General features: G+C 38.1%; 1 protein-coding gene across 1 annotated transcript in view; it reads left to right on the forward strand.

Annotated features, from left to right (window-relative positions):
• Positions 1-22,764, forward strand: part of GMDS (GDP-mannose 4,6-dehydratase) — a 413,709-nt gene that overhangs the window by 158,697 nt on the left and 232,248 nt on the right. The window contains exons 5-6 of the mRNA XM_031049754.2: positions 24-216; positions 1,065-1,169. Of these exons, the coding sequence (XP_030905614.2) occupies positions 24-216; positions 1,065-1,169 (298 nt within the window). The remainder of the gene's footprint in view (positions 1-23; positions 217-1,064; positions 1,170-22,764) is intronic.

Raw genomic sequence — 22,764 nt, forward strand, 5'->3', positions numbered from 1 at the left:
CCTTATTTCTTTCTCTCCCCAAGATTTCTTTCGACCTAGCAGAATATACTGCTGATGTTGATGGGGTTGGCACTTTACGGCTCCTAGATGCCATTAAGACCTGTGGCCTTATCAACTCTGTGAAGTTCTACCAAGCTTCCACCAGTGAACTTTTTGGAAAAGTGCAAGAAATCCCGCAAAAGGAGACCACCCCTTTTTACCCAAGATCGCCTTACGGTGAGGATCGCTGATGGTGTGTGTGTAGTGTCTGTCTGTCTACTCTCCCCGCTCATGTCTCAGAGCTGAAGTCATTTGGGTGTGAGATTAGAATGACGATAGATCTAAAGTGACTAGACATGTCGAGAGGCATGCCTTTATGAATTATTATATAAAAAGTATTTGCTGCCATTGCCTGTGGGTTGGAAATTAGCATCTCACTTCACAAGACCATGTTCATTCAGCTCAGAGGTAGGGAGCTGTTGTAGAGTCAGGGGGAAGGGCAGCTCTTCCTTCACAAAGGGTTGCGAGATACCCCTGAAGTGATAAGGTTTCATATTTTCTGTTGCCTAAATGAGAAACTCCCAGGAGCTCACGTCTTCCTTCATGAACTCGCATGAAACTTGAAACACTTATTAAAGCAATGTGCATGGAGGACTTTGGTGATAAAGTTTCAAATCAATTTGAGTGTTAAGGCACCAGATTTTCACTTTTATTCCTCCAAAGCATTTTTTTTTTAATTTTTTTATTAGCAGAGGTCACCACTGTGGCGTATTTCACACGCTCTGGCTGTGTTAATTATATTGTAAAAGAAAAAGTGCTTGAGTGTGCATAAGAAAACAGTGAGAAAATGCCCTAGTGCTTCCTGGCCAGTTCAGGGGCTGCACAGGAGTATTTTCCCATTCAGACGCTGCTTATTGGGATGGATATTTTTTCCATATGAAATGTGATGCGCGTAGGGAATGAATCAAATCCTAATGCACTCTGCTGTTGAAATGTGGACTTGTGTGTGAGAGAGGTGTGTATGCCTGTCTGAGCTGTGTACAAGCACAGTGGATATGTATAACACTTCAAAATTATTTTTGTAGGAGCAGCAAAACTCTATGCCTACTGGATTGTGGTGAACTTCAGAGAGGCCTACAACCTCTTTGCTGTGAATGGCATCCTCTTCAATCATGAAAGCCCCAGGAGAGGTTAGAAAATCCATGTGAAACTGTTCCCAACTTTGTGTGCATCTGACCGGAAAAATGAAACAATGCACCCACAGGTTTCATTTAAACTTGCCAGAATTCTGTAGGGAGGGTGTCATGATTTGTAGCCTGCTCGCAGCGTTTAATATAGCCTTCTGGCAGTCTCAGAGCCTGCAGAACTGCACATTTCCCTTACAAGCATCATTTTGTAACCCTCTCTCTGATGGTAGAGGTACGCTTGTGTATCTATTTGTGTATCAGTGCTCTCAAGAGACTGCAACATCATAACATCCCTGAGTTTTCTTTCCCTCTGATAATCAGCTATAGCTAAAATGTTAAAATGACATCTTAAAAGGCAGGTTTTCTGAACACTTAGGAGGACAACTGCGTAACAGACACAATTTCAGGTGTGACTTGTAGTCAAGATTTTTATCTTTGTATAAATGTCACATTAAGAGGCAGAAATAATAGACCCTCTAAATTCATAAGGCTAATGAGTACAGCCTGGTATACTTTGAAAAAATTGTGAATTATGGCCCATAACTTGTGAGAAGATGGCTTTTAACACATGGCTTTAAAATGGCTGTTTGATCCTTAATAGCAATGCAGCTTAAATTCCACTTAATCATCCCTTTTCCTTTTACAGTACTTTAGGAACAATTAATACTGTTATTTAGTTTGAGTAAGAGTCCATGGTTGATTAAAAGTCTTTCATAAAATGACAGTTTTACTCTGCCCTTAAAGTACTGTGACTTTAGATAGCACTCTAAAATTAAACTTTAAATTAACACAGAAAACTGGTATTGTGGCTTATTTCTAAATGAGAAATAACTTCAAGTTTTACAGGAATGCAATTATATAAATTATAGTCTGGCAAAAAAAATATAATAGTTTTAATCACACCGACAAATATAAAATTGATTATAATTGCAATTTGCTGGAAAAAAAAAGGAAAAGATGGAGGAGGAAAATTGAGTCAGTGTCAGAAGGATTTAAATATTGATTTCAGCCTTTGGGAGTCATAGCTGTGAAACCTCATAGCACACTGTCTAGGCAGCATTTGCGGTACACCGAACACTTGGTGGTAGAAGTTGGTACATCACTTCACTGGAGCAGATGACAGTACAAGTTCAAAAACAGAAAAAGGAATCAAATTCACTAGATGATTGTTTCATTTAGAAGCCCTAGTACTTTGCTTTCTTTTAGAAAAAACTTACTTTTGCTTTCTTTTATTTTTGGGGAGCTGCAAACTCATGTCCAAATTGCTCTGAATTATCGTTGTGCAGTTAAAACATTCTGACCAACATAAAGAATGAAGGAATATGAAATGACAAATAGCAGCCTGGCATGATTTCTAATAACACTAAGGAGTGATGAGATGGAAACTGTAGGAAAACATTTACCATTGCTGCTGCTTCTCTATAGCCTTGTGAAATTTTGAAGGAGGAAAACTTCAGTGCTCATTGCTGTTTTTAGCCCTCTCATATTTGTTCCAGCTTTGACATTGCTGCAATGGAGCTTCCAATCTGAAGTCTCTTTTCAACACATTTAATGTCTCCATGGAGAACACAAGCCTATGCTTTGATGTCTCAGGCTGTACTTTTGGTTGTGTGTATGTGCTGGGTGCAGTTTTAAGCCTCTTGTGCCATGAGTGTTGTCTGAGAAATGGTTTTGGTTGGCTTTGTGTGCCTTAGCAGGCATACATGCTATGAAAGCAACTGTAATCACAGCTCACTGCCATTTTTTGTGGTGTTTTTGTGAGAGAAACTCTGAAAATTTATACAGAGAAGTAAATGGAAGAAAAGTAGTTTTGAGGTTGTTTCCTAAAAGCCATTCAGGCATTCATCACTTTTGTAATGTTTCTGAAGACTGCAAAGGTGCTTTGGGAGGAAAAGAGAATTTAACTGGGACTTCTAATTCCTATGCAGAACTGGTAATCCACATGAAAGTTTTAAAATGCCTTAAGGTTTAGCCTCCTTCTCCCCCACCCCCACCCACTGATTCCAAAGATTGGGAATACCTAAATTAAACCAATGCATATTTAATTCCAATATTAGAATTACATACTATTATTCCTGTTGGTTTAGTATTACAATGAATTGATGAGATACAGTGTCCAATACTAAGCACATCTTGTCCGCATGAAACAAAATGCCTGGGAATCAGTGGAGAGCAAAAGGCTCTATGTGGCAGGTGCCACTTGCTGAGGTGCAAAGTTGATCTGTCCCAGCAGATAGTGCATATTTTTTCCCCATATCTTAAGTGTTACTCATACTTCTGAAAATTCATGTAAGCTTTCTACAGTGAACTTATCTATAGAAGACTGTGAAGAGACAAATCCTAGTATTTCTTGTAGGCAGGGACCTGTGAGGTGTGTTACACTGTAAGGCAATGTTAAGGATGAACAGAATGCATTTTTGGTACCTGGCAGCCTGTGTTGTGGACTGTGATCAAATACAGAAGTATTTGCCTTTGTCATACCATTACTCTTTGTGAAGAATGATGAATTTCAGTTGCCTGCCGAGTGGCTGTTAGCAGCTGGTCATTGAGGTTGAGTTGAGCAGACAATTGTAAAGAGTTTGCTTCATGATCTGTCTTCATATAATGTCCAGATACTTTACTGCTGGGACAGCAAGATACAAACCTAGTGAAAGTAAGATCTGTCTAATCTCAAGAGCTGCTTCCCTGACAAAGGAATTTAGGAATCTACACCTCTTATTTCAGAATACCAATTCTTCTCCTTAGCCTTCTCAGTTTTAACTCAGAAAGGAGCACCAATAGTTAATCTCATGTAGCCTGTACAATAAGAGGGAAGTCTACAGAGTTCATAAGGGTAAAGAGTGCTTAAGTCTAATATGAGAGGTTTCCAATTTCTCAAAATTACCAAGGCTCGAGAGAAGTGCTGGCTTTGAGAAGGTTGTTTGATTTTCCACTTTTATCTTGCTCTCTAAGAAAAAGACCGTAACAGGAGTAATTCTTGAGATATGACACCATACTTCAAATCTCTGAGCACTTAAGTTTGCTGTGTGAGCCTGCTTTTAAGTCTGATGTTTCATGTTTTGACAACCTCAGTGACTTTACAAAAAACACCAGTGATAAATTCCAAGTTGGTTGAACCTACTGTCTGAGCCTTACATCTTAGTTCGGTAAAGGTACAGCATTATTAAATCACTTGAATAGTTGGGTCCATACTCAAGAGATAGGTATATATGTAACAGATAATATTATCTAAAATTTCACACGGAGTAAAACAAGTGGCTATGTCAAACTAATCATAGTAAAATATACATCTACTTTGAGCCTTTCTATAGTACTAATTTTTCTTTATATTATATGTACTACCTTTCATTTATCAGTTCAATTTTATAGTTTTGGAAGACAAAATAGTCACTTTTTGGCCAATATATGCTTTTCAGCTCACATAAATCAACACAGCTGCAGCAAAGTAAATAGGGTCATGTTGATTTATGCCAGCTGAGGACCTGGCATAGTAATTCCAGTAATGGTCTCAGGAAAATACCTTGCTAAAGCTGTTCTCTTCAGTTACTTCCGTCAATTTATCCAGGTATGGTTCAAGTAGTTGCTGATTTCTGACAATGCCAAAGGATAATGGGATCTTCCATTTCTAAATCTTATTTATTATCTAAATATGACATTAGATGAAAAGCAAAGTGCTCTATACTATGGTAGTAAGCTACAAGGTCCCTCTGCTTCCGAAAATGAGCAAACAAAAGAAAATCTAAAAACCTTTCCCAAAATGCTGTTGTTTTTTTTTCCCCATGAGATACCAAACTGGGATGGCCATCAGGTTGCTGGTGACGGTTGAACATGGCTCCCAGTATTACCAGTGTGGAAATGTCTGCCCTTTGGCAATACTGGAAACGTATTTCTGTTCAGTGAGATGGTGGTTTTGACAGTGGAAGAGTGAGGCAATTAGCAAGTCTAGTTTTCAAGAAAGCTGGGGCTTGATCCAAACATTTTATACACCATTGGAAAAGATTCCTGTGCTTTTGTTGGGCTCTGGATCTCATTAATACCTTCTTTTCTGTCTGAGAAAGCAAACTCTTTGTTGACAGTGTCATTTGTTTCTTCCCAGACAAGCCATTACTTTTTTTCTCCTTAGTTCTGGGTAAGAAGTTTTGTGAGGTTTACAAGATATGCCTTTGGATGTCTGAGATAACTTTCTGATTTGGTTAACCACTTCATTGCTTGCCTCATCTGATCTTTATCTGCCAAGATGTACAAACATGTACAGCATGTTTCCTGACACAATTCGGCAGAAGTTCTGTTTGTTTTTTGTTGGTTTTTTTTTTTCCCTTAGTAATAAATACTTTGCCTCCACACATGACATCATTGTGTAGATCATTCAGCAGGGAATTTTTGTTTGTCTGATACCAACCCTGGTAAAGCAGTTGTCATCAGACCATTGCTGTATAGCCAGAGGGAAAGGATACAACTGCTCATTTCTGTGATCTCTCTCAGCCGAGGAGGAAATGGCTAGGTGTTAGATTGCAGGCTGAATGTTGTCAAAGTACATGTAGTAAGATTAAAATGAAAAAAAAAAAATTCATGATTTAAAGAGAATGAGAAGTGATCTTTGCTTTTATTGTGCATCTGCATCACAGGTTTGCCAGGGGGAAAGGGGTAAGAAGTTCCCCTACTCACTGTAAATATATTTGGGTATCTTTTGAACTTTTGTTGTTGTTCTTACTACTTTTTAATAAGCTTTCAGTCTCCCTTTTGCCCCTATGGCAGAGAGAAGGCAGAAGCAGATGGTGACATCTGCTACTGACTTTCACAAGAAATCCCAACAATCCCTACTGTAACAGCTGCTCTTCTGCATCTCCTGTAAAGAGATGTAGCCAACATCTGACTGATTTCCGTTTATTTCTTTTGTTGAGGGGACTAATTGTTAGTCTTCTTTACACACTTTCGTGCAGGAGGAGCTTGGTCAACTTGGTCCCATTGGAAATATTAAGGACTTTTGCTGGTGATATTTTTTTAAGTTTAGGCCTGTGAAAGATGTATGTAGAATTTTCATTGCAGGTATATGTCTCTTTAATACAAAATTTCACAGCCCGCAAGTATATCGGAATAACGAAACTCAGCAGAGTGCTGCTTATGTCTTGCTGACCTCTTGCTGGATGGGAAGAATGCAGGTTGGCTAGTATCATCGGGGATCGTCTGCCTAGCATATTGAAAACTTGATGGCAAGGTACCATGGCCAATGTAAAAGGAGTTACTCAGACAGTTATGTGCTATAGAGCAGCCAAGATCATTTCATGCTTTTTAGTTTGCGTGTTTCAACAGAGAAAGCATGCAGTGTCCTGAAGACATGCATTCTTACTGTCTTTTTCTCCCTGCTGTGAGACTGATGCTGCTAAGTGATCCATGCAGGTGTTTCGTTATCTGCACATGCAGTTTAATATCAGTGGGGATAAATGTGGGTGTTGGGGTCTACTTGAACAGATGGATTTGCAATAATATTGACTGTAATAATATGCAAATGCTAGTCAATGCCTCTCTGCTCTTTTGTCTGAGTACATGTTTTTCCCCTTGAAAAAAACCTGATGTTACAAAATAAGTGAATTTAGCTGATTTTGCTAATGTTGAACCTCATACTAACTAGTACTGATCTGAGCACATCACAATATATTGAAACTTTTTGCTAATTTTTACGTTTTATGTTGTCTTGAAACTCCTCATGTCACTTTCCTCAAACTAGCCAATATTGATATATGGAGTCAGTGCAATCACACTAAAATACAACTAGGCTTCCGCCTGTGAACCTGTGTTTTAAAAGCAGTACCAGTCTTTGAAAATAAGTGAAGGCTGCATGCCTGTAGCTTTGGGCATTCAGATAGTCCAGGTCAGTGCCATGAAATTTGTCACATATGGGAACAAAACGATCATGAATGTGAACTAAACCAGGTTATAAAAAGATATTTTTCTCAAGTGAGTCACTGGTAAAGAAAGGTGCTGTGTTGAACAGTCTAATTACTAAAATCTTTTTGATTCAGTCTTTGCAACAATAGTTTGTGGGAATCAAGCTGAGAAAGTTGGGGCTGTTTAGCCTGGAGAAGAGAAGGCTGCGTGGACACCTCCCAGCAGCCTTCCAGTATCTGAAGGAGGCCTACAGGGATGCTGGGGAGGGACTCTTCTTTAGGGACTGTAGTGATAGGGCAAGGGGTAACAGGTTCAGACTTAGACAGGGGAGGTTTAGATTGGATATAAGGAAGAAATTCTTTCCTGTGAGCGTGGTGAGGTACTGGAATGGGTTGCCCAGGGAAGTTGTGAATGCTCCATCCCTGGCACTGTTCAATGCCAGGTTGGACAAAGCCTTGGGTGATATGGTTTAGTGTGAGGTGTCCCTGCCTGTGGCAGGGGGGTTGGAACTAGATGATCTTAAGGTCCTTTCCAACCCTAACTATTCTATGATTCTATCATTCTAATCCTTACAATCTCTTAATGTGGGGCGTTTTTTTCTTTTCAGTCTTGAAGTAGCCCTCATTCTATACATTCTCTAATGCACTTTTCTGAGGTCTGTCACCAGTTTATCTAAGTACAAAAACTAAGTAATTTCTTGCCTGTGGCTGTAGATTTTTGAAACAGCTGCGTTCACAACGCAGATCTCTCCTTGAGCAAGTTATTATCTTATCAGATGCATCTTTTTGTCATTAAATCATGTGCTCCCTTGTGGCTTATACTGTGTTGAGAAGAAAGTAGATTACAGTTTTTGCTATTTTCCATGATTGATTTCAACTTTATTGTAATCTAAAAAAAAAAGTCAAATCATCCACACAATTTACAAAATGTCAAAAGTACTAAATTTAGAAAACTTTAACATGCAGTTCTCAACATATCTCAGGTTATATTAGCAGATATCAGTGTTAGTTTCTTAAACTATGGATTTGCAGACATTTTTTTCTCCAATAAAATATCAACCCAGAAATTTGAAATAAAATGCTGTGGAAGATAAGGAAGCCAGTAATGGTAAACAGAGTGGTCAGAGCATGTATCTTACCTGTAATGTACTTACAGCTTCGTTAAAGCACAAACTTGTAGCAAGATCTTTAGAAATAATTTGGTTTAGGTGCCTATTTCCCTTTTTTTCCCCCCCTTTGTTACATTTATCTATCCCTGAATATAATGCAGTGGAAAATGTTACCATTCTGCTTTTTTGCATTTGTGTAAATGAGAACATGAAATGAAATACAGTCAAGAATTGGGAGTTTTATATGTTGCATGTTACAAAATAGCTTGTATGTGGATTTTCCGGAAGGTCAAAACAGAAATGCCATAGCAGTTTCACCCATAAGTCTATTTAATCCATGTATTCCATTGTCCTTGCTGGAATATTAGAGTATAGGACATGGTATAGTGACAGAGTGGTCATCTCAGACCCTAGTAGCTAATGAGTAAGAGACCACACCAAGAGATGCACCACAGTCCACTGCTCCCTCATACCAGAGATGATAGAATTAAGTCCAAACTGCTGCATGTGAGATCCTTTCTAAAATAAACCACTTTGGCTAGCGAATAACACCTGCTTTGAATTCACTGTTAAGTCATAGCTCAGGTGAACCTAAGAGCCTAGGACAGCAGAGCACAGTGCAGGATACTGTTTCTCCAGATGTGGACTCAGTGACACTCAATCACTTCTGTATTTCTTGGTTTTGTCGTTTGAAATGTTTATTCTTGCATTTGCTTTTCTTGTGGTTATATCTACAAAATTATTATTTCATTCTGTTGAGGTTCACGAAGATTTCCTCCTGCATTTTTCTTTCTAATTTAAATAATGTCATTGTCTTTCTGAAATAGTGAGAGGCAAGAGAGGAAAAAAATCACACACAGAACAGATATTACATTATTATTACAAGAGGTGTATTGTATAATGAATCTAGCTTACATTGTCAATATTCTGTAAGTAATTAATGTTTATTATTTTATTCATTGTTAACATACAAATTATTTCCTAAACTTTTGTGTCTAAATATGATTGTTCACATAAATTCTCTGGTATATATACATTTCTTCTGCGATATACTAGTATAATTCTGCTTTGTCTACTTCCTAGTATGTAACCCAACATCAGTGATACCAATGTTCCCTTGGGAGTATGAAGTAACAGCCATTAGAAATTGGTTATGGCTCATCTTCAGAGTGCTGGGTATCACTGCTGATTTTGGGTATCATCTATCAGGACAGAAACTTGAAAGCAGGTTTATACATGCAGCTGTACATATATGCTGATTGCCACACTTACCAGGCCCACCTTAGTATCTGAAACATTTTCTCAGCAGTGTGCATCCTATTTTCCTTAAAATAGCTCTCCTAAACATTAATGGTTCCCTCTTATTAGAACTCTGCTTACATTGTCATTTATATTTTGAAAAAAAAAAAAAATAAAAGTAGATCCATTAAAAATGCATGTTGTTCAGAGACAGTTATTTCAAATTAACCTACTCGGTCATTTAATATCTGGGAAACTTAACAATAGAGACTGTAATTCACAATAAAACAGTTCCAATGTTAGTGGTTCGAAACACATTGCAGAAGAAAATGTCAACTGATCGTTCCTCAATAAAGTCCTCAGGATTCATTAAAAATAAATTAATGGGAAATGCAGTATATTCAGATGTCACCTCTTAGAAGATTCATCATATGGTGGGATTTTATACCAATTTTTTACCAGTTGTAAGGTTAGAGAGAAGGTTAGCGCATTTGATCAAAGCTTGGTTTGAACTTAGGAACATGGCGAGGGGGTTCTGCCTCAATTGTACCAAGTCTTCACTGAAAGTTCCCAGAAAGGTGTGCTTAAAAATAGGAAGTAAAGCACACAGAGAAACATTGCATGTATAGTTAGCTTCATTTCAGACCATTATATGAGCTTTGTACTTCTTGGGGGGTGCATGAAAGCTTTACATTTATAAAAATAACCAATGTCACTTTGAAACAGCTAAAAATCGTAACAGTGGGACAGACTGCTGATTGTGTCAGTCTTGTTCATCTAACTGCAGGTGTTTTTTGAGGAGATCTTAACCTCTGTTTTAAGGACCTGTAGCAGTATATACTGTCAGTTTGATGTGTTTCCCACACTCTTCAAGTGTGCACACCTTGCCAACCATGCTGAAATATTTACTTTTCAAGGATTTGCCTTTCATAGACACTTAAAATTTAATTATATGTTCTATTTAATTGTTAGGCATCAATTGGCAAATGAAAGCTATGTCCAAAAGCATGAGTATTCTCAAACAGCTTGCAAGTATTTATTGTAATTAAACCTGATACCACATGCTATATAGATTGTTGCAATATCCTTTGCACATTTTGATCTGTATCATATCTCACCCCTACAGAATGATAGTTGTTAAAACAAAGGGTTGTAGGTCACAGTTTGCAGGTTTCACATAAAACATTTCAGAGCTGCTCTTTGGCATGGGAAAGCAAATCAAAACCAAGCCAACAGAGAAAATACAATATCATGTTTTCTCTGCTTGCTCTTAATTTACGCCCTAGGACATGTGAGTTTGAGAATCGCTTCTACAGAAATGCTGCAGGAATGCTGATGGATTTGTGGTTTTGATGGTGAGAGCTTGATTTTGTTACATTAAATGTGAATGGATTTACAAATAGTGAAAGAATTGTCTGACGAAGCAACTCAGACCTCCAGTTTACTTTTAAAGAATGTAAGAAAGGATTTTCTCATTTATATTAAAAACCTTATCTTAAGAAAGGTTTAAGGTGTTTATTCATTGCATCAATATCAATCAATCGATGGACTTGAGAATATTTGCCAGAAACATTAACATAAAATCCTATAGTAATCCCAAACCTAGGTGGTGCAAATCTGGAAAAATCAGAGCTCATTCTGGATTTAAAACAAATCCCGATGTCATTTGCAAAACATCTGTAACACACAGAAACATTTTACTTTGCATTTGTTTTTGTAAATTTTTGAAACAGTTGCTTTTAAGTTATAAATCTTTCTGCTTTCTTGCTGACACCTTTATTTTCTCAGCCCCACCTCATGCCCATATTCTGAGTCACTGGCAGGCATGTGTGAATCTATTAGGGCTACTTGAGTTGCCTGGTATGCTATGTGCTTTCACTTATGCTGAGTTTCTATTTGCTGCAGATTGTAAAAAAATTACAAGCACTTTTGTTGCCATTATTATACTTCAAGATATATGGAGCACCTTCAAATATCAGGAACAGTCCTTAAACTTCCTAAATTTTACATAATTCTGGAAAATTAAGAAAACTGAAAAGTTTATCTGGACTTCAATGATTTATTGGTTAGGGATGGTACAACCGATAAACTTTATTTCAAGCAGTTATTCTGAAGTGCCATTGAATCTTCAGCAAAGACAATCTTGTGATCATACCAGCCATTTGAGTTTGCAAATGTTCCTTTTTTCCACGCTCTTTGCTTGCATTAATATCACATGTATCTGTCATTGAAAATCAGGCCAGTAATTGCTAATTTCAACACGTGTTTTTCAGCAGGAATGTGACTTCCTTGTCTCAAATCCTTGCATATATTTTTATATCCTCTAGGTATGTTGTAAGGAAAGCAGGAGGTGGCAGAAGTGTTCTGTCCCTTCTTTAACAGCGGAATGGGATGACTGGCAGTAGTAGTGTGACTTGCTGTCTTGCTCTCTTAGGGTAGTCATTAGGTATCATGAACAAACCTCTGCCTTCTGTGAGGTCTAAAACTAGGCAGTGTATGCACTTCTGCTTTTCAGAGTAACAGAACAGAGTGCTGTTGTGTCTTCCAAGCTGTAACCTGTCCAGGTATACTATGATTTGCAGGTAGTGATTTGAATCATTTGGGCATTGATGAAAATTATATGTGCTTGTCATGCATCTTGGCTAAATAGTAGCTCTATGAGTCTCCTTTATATTTGGTATGTCCTTGTAGAAATCACACTGTTCTTACATTTAGGAGAGTGCCTCTGCCTTCAGCTCAGTGTGGTCTAGCATCACAGTCCTTTCTGTGTTCTAGTTCATGGTTTCTTTTTGCAATGCTCCTGAAGTTTCAAATACTCTGTTCTTTAACACAGTTTTAATTTTCTCATAGTCTCAAGCCCATTTCTTTAAATCATATGCAATGGACAGCAGGTAGCTTGTGTTTTGTTTGCATCTTCAGGTGAGGATGATAATTTGAACGAGTCATTAACTGGCAAACTGAGCATGTAGTACAGGTAAGAGGCATTTTTCTTTAAACCTGTTCAAGTTTCAAACAAAAAGTGTAGCACATATACAGTTCTTTTATTTTTAGCATATTTAATGGTCCCCACAGACCATGCAATATTTAAGAAAAACAAGATTGATGTAACAGTAACTCAGGCTGGGAAATTTAAAGCTTGATTTCATGTAACAACAGTAGGCAAATGCTACCTTTGCTGCCTAGTTCTGAAAGTGCTGGTGTTACTAAAGATCTGGCAGCAGTTTTTTCATGCTTGTGAATCCAAGTTCTATTGCCAAAATAGCATCAGAAAGGTAACTGATAAGTAACAGGTCTTCATAAAATTTTACTTCTGTCTCATAATGATGCTTTTCTTAAGAAATGTATCATAATCTTGAGCAGCACTTAAAGGAAAAATAAGCTCTTTGTTTTGAAATCATGGGATGAAGCAATTCTGAGTTTGAGTTCATTAGAGTGCTCCAGTTATTGCACAACTTTGGTCTACTAGCAAGTAAGTTAAGTGTCTCCTGTCACTTTGCTTCTGCAGGTTACTTGTGGGTTTGGTGGTGTGGTGATATCATCTGCTTTACCATCACATTTATAGACAGTGATAACCAGGCATCAACACTCATGAAGAAACCCACAGAGTCACCAGGGAATGTTAGGTTTTTCTAGAAGTGTGCATGTGTGTATGTGGATGGTGCTTGAAGATGGCTGGCTGTACATGCAAGTTTGATGAATTAGTATGTTTAGTAAAATCTGTTGTAAAGGCAGAATAAATTAAAATTATCCAAATTGGTAATATACGTGAGGGTTCATTTGAACTTAGTGTTGTTTCTACTGGTTATAATCAGGTAGTTTAATATTTAATACAAAGTCTTGGTATTGAATAAAAAATCCTGAAAGATTTAACACTTTTAAAATAGGCTTTTCCTCTAGAGTACTGAGGGGAAAAAACAGAATATTAATCCTCAATGGATTAAAAGAAATGCCTCTTCTTATTCTGTATGCTACCTGAAAAGAAATGCTTATGCAGCTACATGATATAGTATGTTGTTTTTGAATGTTTCTGCCTTTTATTAAACAGATTATTATAGCCATAATCCTACAAATATTTAAAGAGGCATCTTGATGCTTACAGGCTCTGACTCTTAAGTCTCATTGTATTGATTTTAAAAAGAAAGTAGTTACTGGTAAGTGAATAGTAGCTCAGTTGTCTTGATCAGATTTTCAAAACGGCTGTTTGAAAGAAATACATGACAAGAGCATTCAAATTTTCCAAAGCAGTGGGAGGCTTACATATTGAAAAAAGTGAGCATTTTATGGAAGGCTTTTAAGACAGAAGCATAATGTTAATAGTTTTAAGAGGACCTGATAATTTTCTACTTTGAAAAGCAGAAGTAGTCACATTTGTAATGATGACGGAAACTACCTTAAAATGTTTGTTTAGCCTCATTTCCCTTTTACTCTAAACCAATACTTGTGGGAAAAACTTGTAAGTTTAATATAATTCATTTAAAAATTATAGAAAAAAATGTGACTCCTGTAATATAAGAACATGGGCATATGACACTTGAAAAATACCAATAATTTTATAAGAGGTAACAGCATGAACTAGTAGTAAATTGTTTGGCTCAGATCTGATTTTTTTTTTTACTTCAATTTCATCAATAATTATTTATCTGCCTTAGTATTTCTGAATCAGTTCAAGCTGAAATATACAAAATTTTGAAATATGATAAAGGAATTTCTTCTGGGAAATTCTCTGTTAAAGAATTATTCTGATCCAATAATCAGGTATTTTGTTCTTGGATCAGTTCTGGATTAGGTTCCCCAAAGACTTTGGTTCAGGTAACAGTTGTGGTTCAGTTCCCATTTCAGAATTAAAAAAAAAAAAAAAAAAAGAAGCAGTTAAACCAATTTTCAGTTCAGTTTAACTCTGGAGAAAGAAAAAATAAACAACTTTTTCACAATTTGGCGCAGCTTAGCTACATTGTGCCTTTCACTCAGCTTGGGTAAGCTGCTTTATTTGGTTGTAGTAGGTCCCTGGCTGACACGTGTGCTGTACAGTGCTGCAGTGTTTGACTGTCATGTAGTGCCAAGGAATATGTAGGTTCAAGGAGAAAGATTTTAATGGGGTTAAAAATAAATTGTGGAAACAATCTGTATAATTTCGTATTAGACTGAAGTAATTTGGAGAGAGCTTGTGTTTGTGTGTAGATCCACATGACACTATGCTTTTGAGAACATCAAGAAAACATGGGTATTTAAAGGAAAGGGGTGGGGGAAGAGGGACAATATAAAATCTGAATCTTGAACCTGTGTTTTTATAACCTTTTCATATAAAATAGTTAAAAATATTCTTTTGTCATGAATAAAATGCTGTTCACTAAATTCTATTGAAACCCTTCAGAAGAATTCAATTTTAGGAAGCTGGTATGCCTATAGTGTTGTCTTACTTTAGATCCCTTATCAAATATTTTTGTCACCTTTAAGTTTAGTATTTCTGTATAATTACCCAGAATTTGATTGTTTCTTCTTTTTCAGCAACCTGGTTTACATTTTCTTTTAAATTGGCAGGTGAGATGTCAGGAGACCTAAGTGGTTTCTTTAGCAACACCTTCCAAGCTATGCAGAAACATGACTATGAAGTGTATTTTTCCAATGTGATGCATTTTAATTATTTTAAAAGAAACCAGTGGGTTGACACTTTAAAGATTTAACATAATTTTATCCACAGGTACCTCCAAAGTGTGGATGATATTGACTGGTGTTAATTGATGTGTTAATGTGATGTTAATGTTCAGCTTCATTAGGCATCTGCATAGCTGTGACACTCAGAAGCTCAAGAGACAGTGTTGCAGAGCCATGCCACAGGGGCTGCAAAAGAACATGATTGTCCCTTTTGTTTGAAAGCTTATTTTAAAACCTCACCCAAAGACACCAGCCCTGCACATGAATTCATATCCCTGTCCTTTGGGCTCAGTTCTGCCCATTCCTAACTCCATGGCCTTTAACACGTCTGTCTCTGAGGAGGAAAGCCCTTGCTTTCTCAGGACACTTGGGGAAAGCTTTGCAAGACCGGTTGTGCTAATCTCGTTCCTTTATGCTTCTTCCATATGAAAGCAGGTTAAATCTGTTGTTATTTGCCCATAATATGATATCAGCCAATTCTGCAGCTGCTTAAATTTGAATTGAAATAACTGCAGAAAAATGAGGACTCTTTCTTAGATGAAAGAATATGTGTATTCAAGAAAATCATAAATAAGCTGATTTTTTTTAGTAGATCTATCTTGTAACATCATAATTGCCAAAGTATTTACTCTCAGGCACAAAATACTTAGAGAGTCTCCTTAATCTCCAATTATCATTGCCCTCTTGTCTTGACCTCTCTTGAAGTGTTTTATAAACAATTTAAAGAATAAATGAAGTATTAGAAACAGTTATTATAGAGCAGGCAAAGTTATTTGCTTTCCCTGAGTGAAGGGATATAATTTATAAAAGACTGATTACACTCATCTGTTTTCTGGGTAGCCTGTAAGTTTACTTTACCATGGCAAGGCAGAATAACAGAGAAATTGTGTCATGGGAGCCAAGTAAGATATTGTAGCGGTAGGAAATCCAATTGCCTTGTTTTACAGCTATTTGTCTTGTCCGTCGTTGCTGTCAAATGATCATTTGAATCAAAAGTATTTAAAGAGATTTTCTTCCTTTGCAGTAATGAGAACAACAGAGACTTTTATGCTGCAGGACATTCCTACTAGGTCTTTCCTGCTCTACCATGGCTACCTGCCAGTCCTTGTTATTATTAAAAGTTGCTTCATTTAGTACATTTTATGAAGTGGCTCTGCCTGGCTTCGTGGCTGTCACCGAGGTCATGAGTCAAGGAGAGTGGCAGTGGGGAACTCTGATTCAGTGGAGTTTAGCAGCAAAGAAGTTTAAGCTGAGAGCGTTAATGGCTAGCTTTTTACTTCAGATCTGCTCTTTTTTAAGTTATGCATTTGTATCAAGAAAAAAAACCTCTATGGAAATCATGTTTGATGTCTTTGCCATACTGATTTTAACACGTTGCTCCTGCCTTGCCTTTTGTTTACAAAGCTCAGTACTAGCAAAATTCCCTTGCGAGCCATGAGGGTTACCTGTGTGTTGAGCCTACTAATGAGAGGTTGGGTCAAGATTATTTGGCTCCAGCTCTCAGAGGGAAGGCTCCTTTCTAGGAGTGAGCAGCGTAAGGATTTCAGAAGCTCCCTGTGCATGTCTGCAGGCCGTTCCCACCTCTGCTGTGCACTTCTGTCAAGTAGGGATGAAATGAGATGCAAAGATCAGGGGAATCAGTCAAAACAATGGAGCCTCTTGGCTCCAACACAGCTGGAGCTAGGAAAAAGATGCCTGTTCGTTCTCTCCTACATTGCTTTTTCTTTCTCTTTCCCAATCTCCCTGTGAGGCAGACAGAGTGGAGGCAGTAGAGCAGCAGGGAAGAAGAAAGGGTGACAGCAACTGTCTATTCCAGATCAGAGGACAATTTTGTAGTGTCCCTTTGCAATTAGAAGAACATCTATCAATCTTGACATCTGCCAACCATAGTTCTGCAGCCCCCGGAGAAGCTTATCTTACTGAAGTGCCTTTGTTTTCCCAAGCAGATAAGAGAAGGGACTGTCATTTCCAAGATCAGTATTTGAGTGAAGAAATCGGGCAGGATGTTGTTGTAGACACATATACAATTACATCTTCATTTGTAGTACTTCTGGCAGAAGCAGAAAGGATGAGGAAGATATATTAGTAACAGGTAGTGAGTGTCAGAATGATATGATTTAAAATCCTACAGCCACTCTGTATTGTACCATAATTTTCTTGCAGGTCCAACACCCTTAGATGGTATCCCTTAGCAGCTTTATGACACTTCTGAAATACTCCTTAGCTTTTACAGTCATCACTTTGAAATAGTAAATTCTGTGGGTAATCATTTGGTGCTTTATCACTGAAAGTGTTAGGGCCCTTATTCAGAAAAGTGCGGTAAAGGGAAGTCAGAGTTTGAGAGCTGATTTTTCTCCTGCTGCATCTGAATCCTATGGGGGTACTCTGGGGAACAAATGTAGATTTGGCTGCAGCTCAAGGAGGTCCTTGTCATGAGATGACATATGAAAGTTATGCATATAAGTATCAAGCCCTCATGCTCCCATACTGTGCAACATTTCACAGCTGGGAGATAAACAGACTGTAGCTGTTTTAAAACAACAGCTATGGTTTTTCTCTGTTTATCTCTGTTTGCTGGGCTATTAGGTCCCTTTAGTTTATTGCTGTATTGAGTCATCATCCAGGTCTGTGTGTCCTGTAAATTAGGTATGATATTTTCTGCCAGATTTCACTTGTACCTGAGATGCTGGGGACTGTAAACTTTCTTTTAAAACTCTCTTGAATAATTGCCAAAAGGTGGTAGTTGCAGTATCCCAACAAACGCACATTATGAATGGTCCTTTTTTAAGCCTAGAATTCCTTTAAACATGCCTGTTGGGTTTTGAGTACCTGCAGTTAAATGGTGTTGCTTTTGGCAGGGCTTGGTGAGCAAATGAGGCATAATCTCTCTGATCTCAGTAGTCTGGTCAGTCAGCCATGACATTCTCAGTGTCTTTTCTTTCTACACCCTGTCTGAACAGAGCCATAAGCCCAGGCAGCTCTCAGTGGGGTTGCCAAAGATTACCATGTGCAGTGAAGCAGCAGATGGCAGGACAGTGGAAAATATGCAGTCCCAACCCCTGGGTTCACATGGGGTTCAGGGTTAAATTTCAGCAATTTTTCTCCCTGCTCCTCGAGCTCCTTGATAAACTGCCCTTTGAGAGATGAATTTATCAGTGTGTGTTGGGAAGCTAGTTAAAATTCAGTTTTGTCCAGTTTTGGAAGTTTGTTCTAGACTGCACCAGGAAATTTAAGAATTCTGTGGCCACAGCAGTTAGTCTTCCTCACCATCCAAAGACATTTGGGCATAAGAAATGTGGTAAATATGAGTACATCCTGGAAACTATGAAAGGAGTGAAAAAGAAACATTGCAAACTTGATTAGCTCAAAAATTGTGTAATGACTGAATGAAGGATGCTCCCACAAACTTGACTCAGACTTGTGCCTGTATGTTCTGATAAAGCCCTTCCTTATTCCTTGCTCAGGACAGACAGTTCTCATTGAAATGACTAGCTGTTCAGTCTCTGGGGGACAGAGAGCAAGAAAGGAGCTCTTTGGCAGCAGATTTACTCCATGCCTTTTTCATGGTCACTCTTGAATCCTTGCACTGAGGGTGGTTTTGTCCCATTTTGATTCTTCCAGGGTGTTTCACTCTTACTGTTTCACAAATACTTAACTTTCTCAATTTCTTGTAAAACATTGCATCTTATGCCCATTTTTGGAGGGAGAAACTAAGGCATGGAGAAAAAAAAGAAAAGAAGTCTACATTGATTGATTGATAGGTTGATGTTCCGGATAAAATTCTCGTCTGTTTGCATCTGAGGCCTTGGTAGTCAAGCACACAGAGGAATATGCAGCAGTGACTAAAGGAGAACCTTGATTTAAGTGACTTTCTAAGGACATTCTCAGATTTGCAGAAGGAAACTGGCTGTTATTGCTATTTTCCATTAACCAGACTGAATTGTGAATCCATAATTTCTTTTTCTACAGCTCTTTATCTTTGCTTAGCTTCGGACTCCATAGGACCCCTGCACTCTGTTTCTAACAGGACAGTAGTCTCTACTCTCAGAGAAAGTCTATTCGCTGCACAGAGGACAACCCTATGAGGCAAAAAAAAATACAGTATGTAATTAATCTAGAGATGTTTTGTGGAACTGTATCATTGTACATTCGAAACAACACTGGCACACATAATCCTAACTTCTAGTGCTAGAATTTGCAGCTTTGCTCCTGAACGTGTACAGAATACATGTGCATGTATGTTTTTACTGAGAGCATGCACAGCTACCTATGGGGATATGAAAATCATGTGAAAGGTCCCACTAAAAATACAAAGCCAGGAAATTCAGAATTTGCCTAACTTTATGTCCTGGTTTCACCCCATTGTGCTGAAGCATTGCAGGCATCTCAGAACAGCAGGTGATCTGACTGCCTCTTCTGTTCCTAGAGGAAGTGTAAACTAACTTAAATGGGAAATATCACAAAAACAGGATAACAATGAATTTCAGGAGTCCACAAAGGAAGGAGTGTTCTTAAAAATACTGCTATTAAAACAGCAGTGAGCATGACAGGTTGAACAGCATTAAATGGACATTTTAGTTAGGCACTCTGGGTTTTGCTATTTAATCACATCCCAAATGTTTTGTTTCATATTTTCTTATGCAAAGTTTTTGTGACAATTTGCATGTTAATGGTGAAATGTTTAATTTTGGATTATTTTTAATAAATTTGAATCATCTAACTTCAGTGAAACTGCACTGATTCATCTTTCCAGAAAACTGAGTTCTCTGGGTTTATAGCTGCTTATTTATTTTTATTCAATTTATTAATTACACTACAGAAACACTATTCCCACATGGAAAAAATGCAGGAGTGGGATTCATTTTCAGTGGCAATGTTAGGAAAATTAAATATTCATTGAAATGTATGTACATTTCAAAATGCTGCTGTAATTTTACTGTTTTCCTGTGTTCAAGTGATTTTCTCAGTCAATAACAGTGCCCGTTTCTTTGCCTTGGTGCCTTTTTCATTTTAAAATGAAAACTAGCAACATACCCAGGGTTTGTTGCAGAAGGAGGTTTGATCCCAGCAATGGTTTTTATGCAACCTCCTGACATATCTTTTCTGCCTGTGGGAGAGCTGCTCCTCTGCCTGGTGTCATTTCCAGTTTCGGCTCTGGGGGTGGAAGCCAGAGCACCCTTGCTTAACTTCAGGGTCCTCTGAGAGTGATCGTGGTCTGCTCTGAAATAAGGACATTACTTTTCATGGGAAGTTTAAGCAACCAGCAGTAACCACAGCTAGGTGAAATAGTGTTTTTGTGGGCTCTCTGAATACAGGAGGTCAACACAGCAAAGCCAAACATATCCAAGTCTTTCATGAGCAAAATGAACATACTGTCTTTGTTGACTTGCAGTCTTCCTGGTGTATTTACAGCCTTTCCCTCCTATTCTCTTCTTAAACTGTAGGGTTGGATCTATCCGTGTGTTGTGTCCCATCCCCCCCAGTTACTTTGAAACCTGTTTCAAGGGGTTTGTTGTTAAAATCTACATTTGAGGGTTTTACATTCTTTTGGTTTTATCCAAGATAATGACTTCCAGTGTTGTCCTGTTCTCTCACCAGCAGCCCCAGTTGTCCCTGTTCAAAACCAGAGTTCGGGAAATGCAGACAGCTGGGGCAAGCAGAGGGGGCTGAAAGCACTGTGAGCTGATTTCATATCCCTGGTCACACACCAGCTTTATTACACACAACAGCACACAGTGTGAAGATTTTTATTGACTCTTCTGTCAGAGCTGTGCCTTTACTTGATTAGTAATCAAACCTGTTATGATTCTGAAGGGGTTATGTAGCTGGAACAATTCAGCTTTATACTGATAGTACATCACAATTAATTTGAGCATTTAATTGTTGGGATCGTTACTGGTGTTGGAGATGAACTTCTCACCACATCCTAGCTGAGAATCTAATTATTCGTAACAGAAGATGGAAAGAAATGTAGCACTTTGCATTTTATGTGCCCTGTTGAAGTACTAGAAGAAAATATGCTGCCTGTGTTTGCAGAAGCTGAGATTTCTTTTTCTCTTTCCCTCCGGCTCTCACTAGTCTCCACTTTCCTACTTCTTAATGAGTTCTTCACCAATTGGTCTTCCCAGCTCTCTGGAAATGCAGTTCAGCTGTGTTTCAGGACCCCTCTTGGTGGCTCCAGGATTCCTGTAGCAGAGGCAGTTTATGAAAATTTAAATGCATTTACCAAATGATGTACTGAGGGACTAAAGGGTCCCTGGAGGACTACCACTGTCGCAAAGCTAACCAGAAGTCCTAAGAGAAAAACAGTTGAGCAACCAAGCTCCAAAGGGAGGTACATGGATTTACGAACGTCTTGAGTTATACTGTATAAGTGTCAAACCCATCTAGGACTGCTTATTACTTTGTGTGGGAGGCAAAGCTTCAAGTAAGTTATTTGGCTGTAGCTAGACAATTTTTCTCTCTCCAAGAAAATACATCAGCACTGATTCAGCAAAGTTGTATGCCACTGTGATTGGTTTTAAGGCTAGTTCTTATTACAGTCTTTTGCCTTCAGCAGAATTAAAAGTTCTTTTATCCCTGACTTGAAGTGAAATTACACATTTTATACTCACAAATGTACACATTTAAAGTTAGCACTAAGATGGGTGTGCAGAAAGGCACAGATCTGTGCAAGACTTTGATTGTACTGTGACCTACCACAGGCTGATGTCCCAGCCACCTGGAGGGGTTGAGAGACCAGCCAGACTTAGTCCCTCAGAGGTCAGAAGGTCCAAGAAACTGTATTAGTCAGTCATGTGTCACCAGGTAAGATTAAAAGCCTTGCCTGCTTCATCTCAAGGGAGTGCTAGGGAGTGCTAGGGTAAAATCTGAATGTCTCAGCTTGTACCATCAAACAGCACCTTTTTTGATGTGCTACTGGTTGCTGAGAGGATGGAGGAGGGGAAAGACAGCAAGAAAGGGAAAGGGTGCTAAATTTAAGGGCACAGATGTCTGAACTTTGAAAGGTATTTAACAAGATGAATTTAAATTTGTTTTTCTTCAAGTTGTCTTGTACTGCATGATATTTCCATTTTGTGCAGCTGCTACTTTTTTTTTTGTTCCTAGCTGTTATAGCACCAATTCAGCAAAACATGTACTTAACTCCAATTGTTTACACATGCTTAAGGAATATAAAGAGTCTGTGCTGATGGGCAAGCACATTCATGCTTACCCATAACTCACACATGCATGGGCTTGTCTAGCTCTGTGACAGCTTAAATGAGAGGTAGTTGTACAATTTAAGAAGCATAGCTTAAAAGAGTGTTAACAAATCAGAGTGGCTAAAGAGCTAAAGACATTTACCTTTGTTTTACGATGTAGTGTATATAAACTGCGATTATGAAATCAAAGTGAATAGTTTGGAGCAAAAGGTTAAGTTTTCTGTAAGCGAAACACAGCTCTGTTTATGTAAGTGCCATTAACATCATAAACTTGGTAACAGGAATAACACTTTTACATATTGTTTTCAGTATTAATGTTTGGGTTTTCCTTTATAAGAATCTTTGATGCCTCACCTTTTCCTGTTCAGTGTACAGTTCCTGAGAGGAAAATACTTTAAGAAAAATTATGTGGAGGAAATATACTAAAATAGCGCCTTTTGCCCAGCAGTTATTGCTGGTATGCCACCCTGTCCTTTTAAAAAGGCCCATGTAATAGATCTGAGATGTATAA

This window comes from Melopsittacus undulatus, chromosome 1 (assembly GCF_012275295.1).
Source record: "Melopsittacus undulatus isolate bMelUnd1 chromosome 1, bMelUnd1.mat.Z, whole genome shotgun sequence".
NCBI classification, from domain to species: domain Eukaryota; kingdom Metazoa; phylum Chordata; class Aves; order Psittaciformes; family Psittaculidae; genus Melopsittacus; species Melopsittacus undulatus.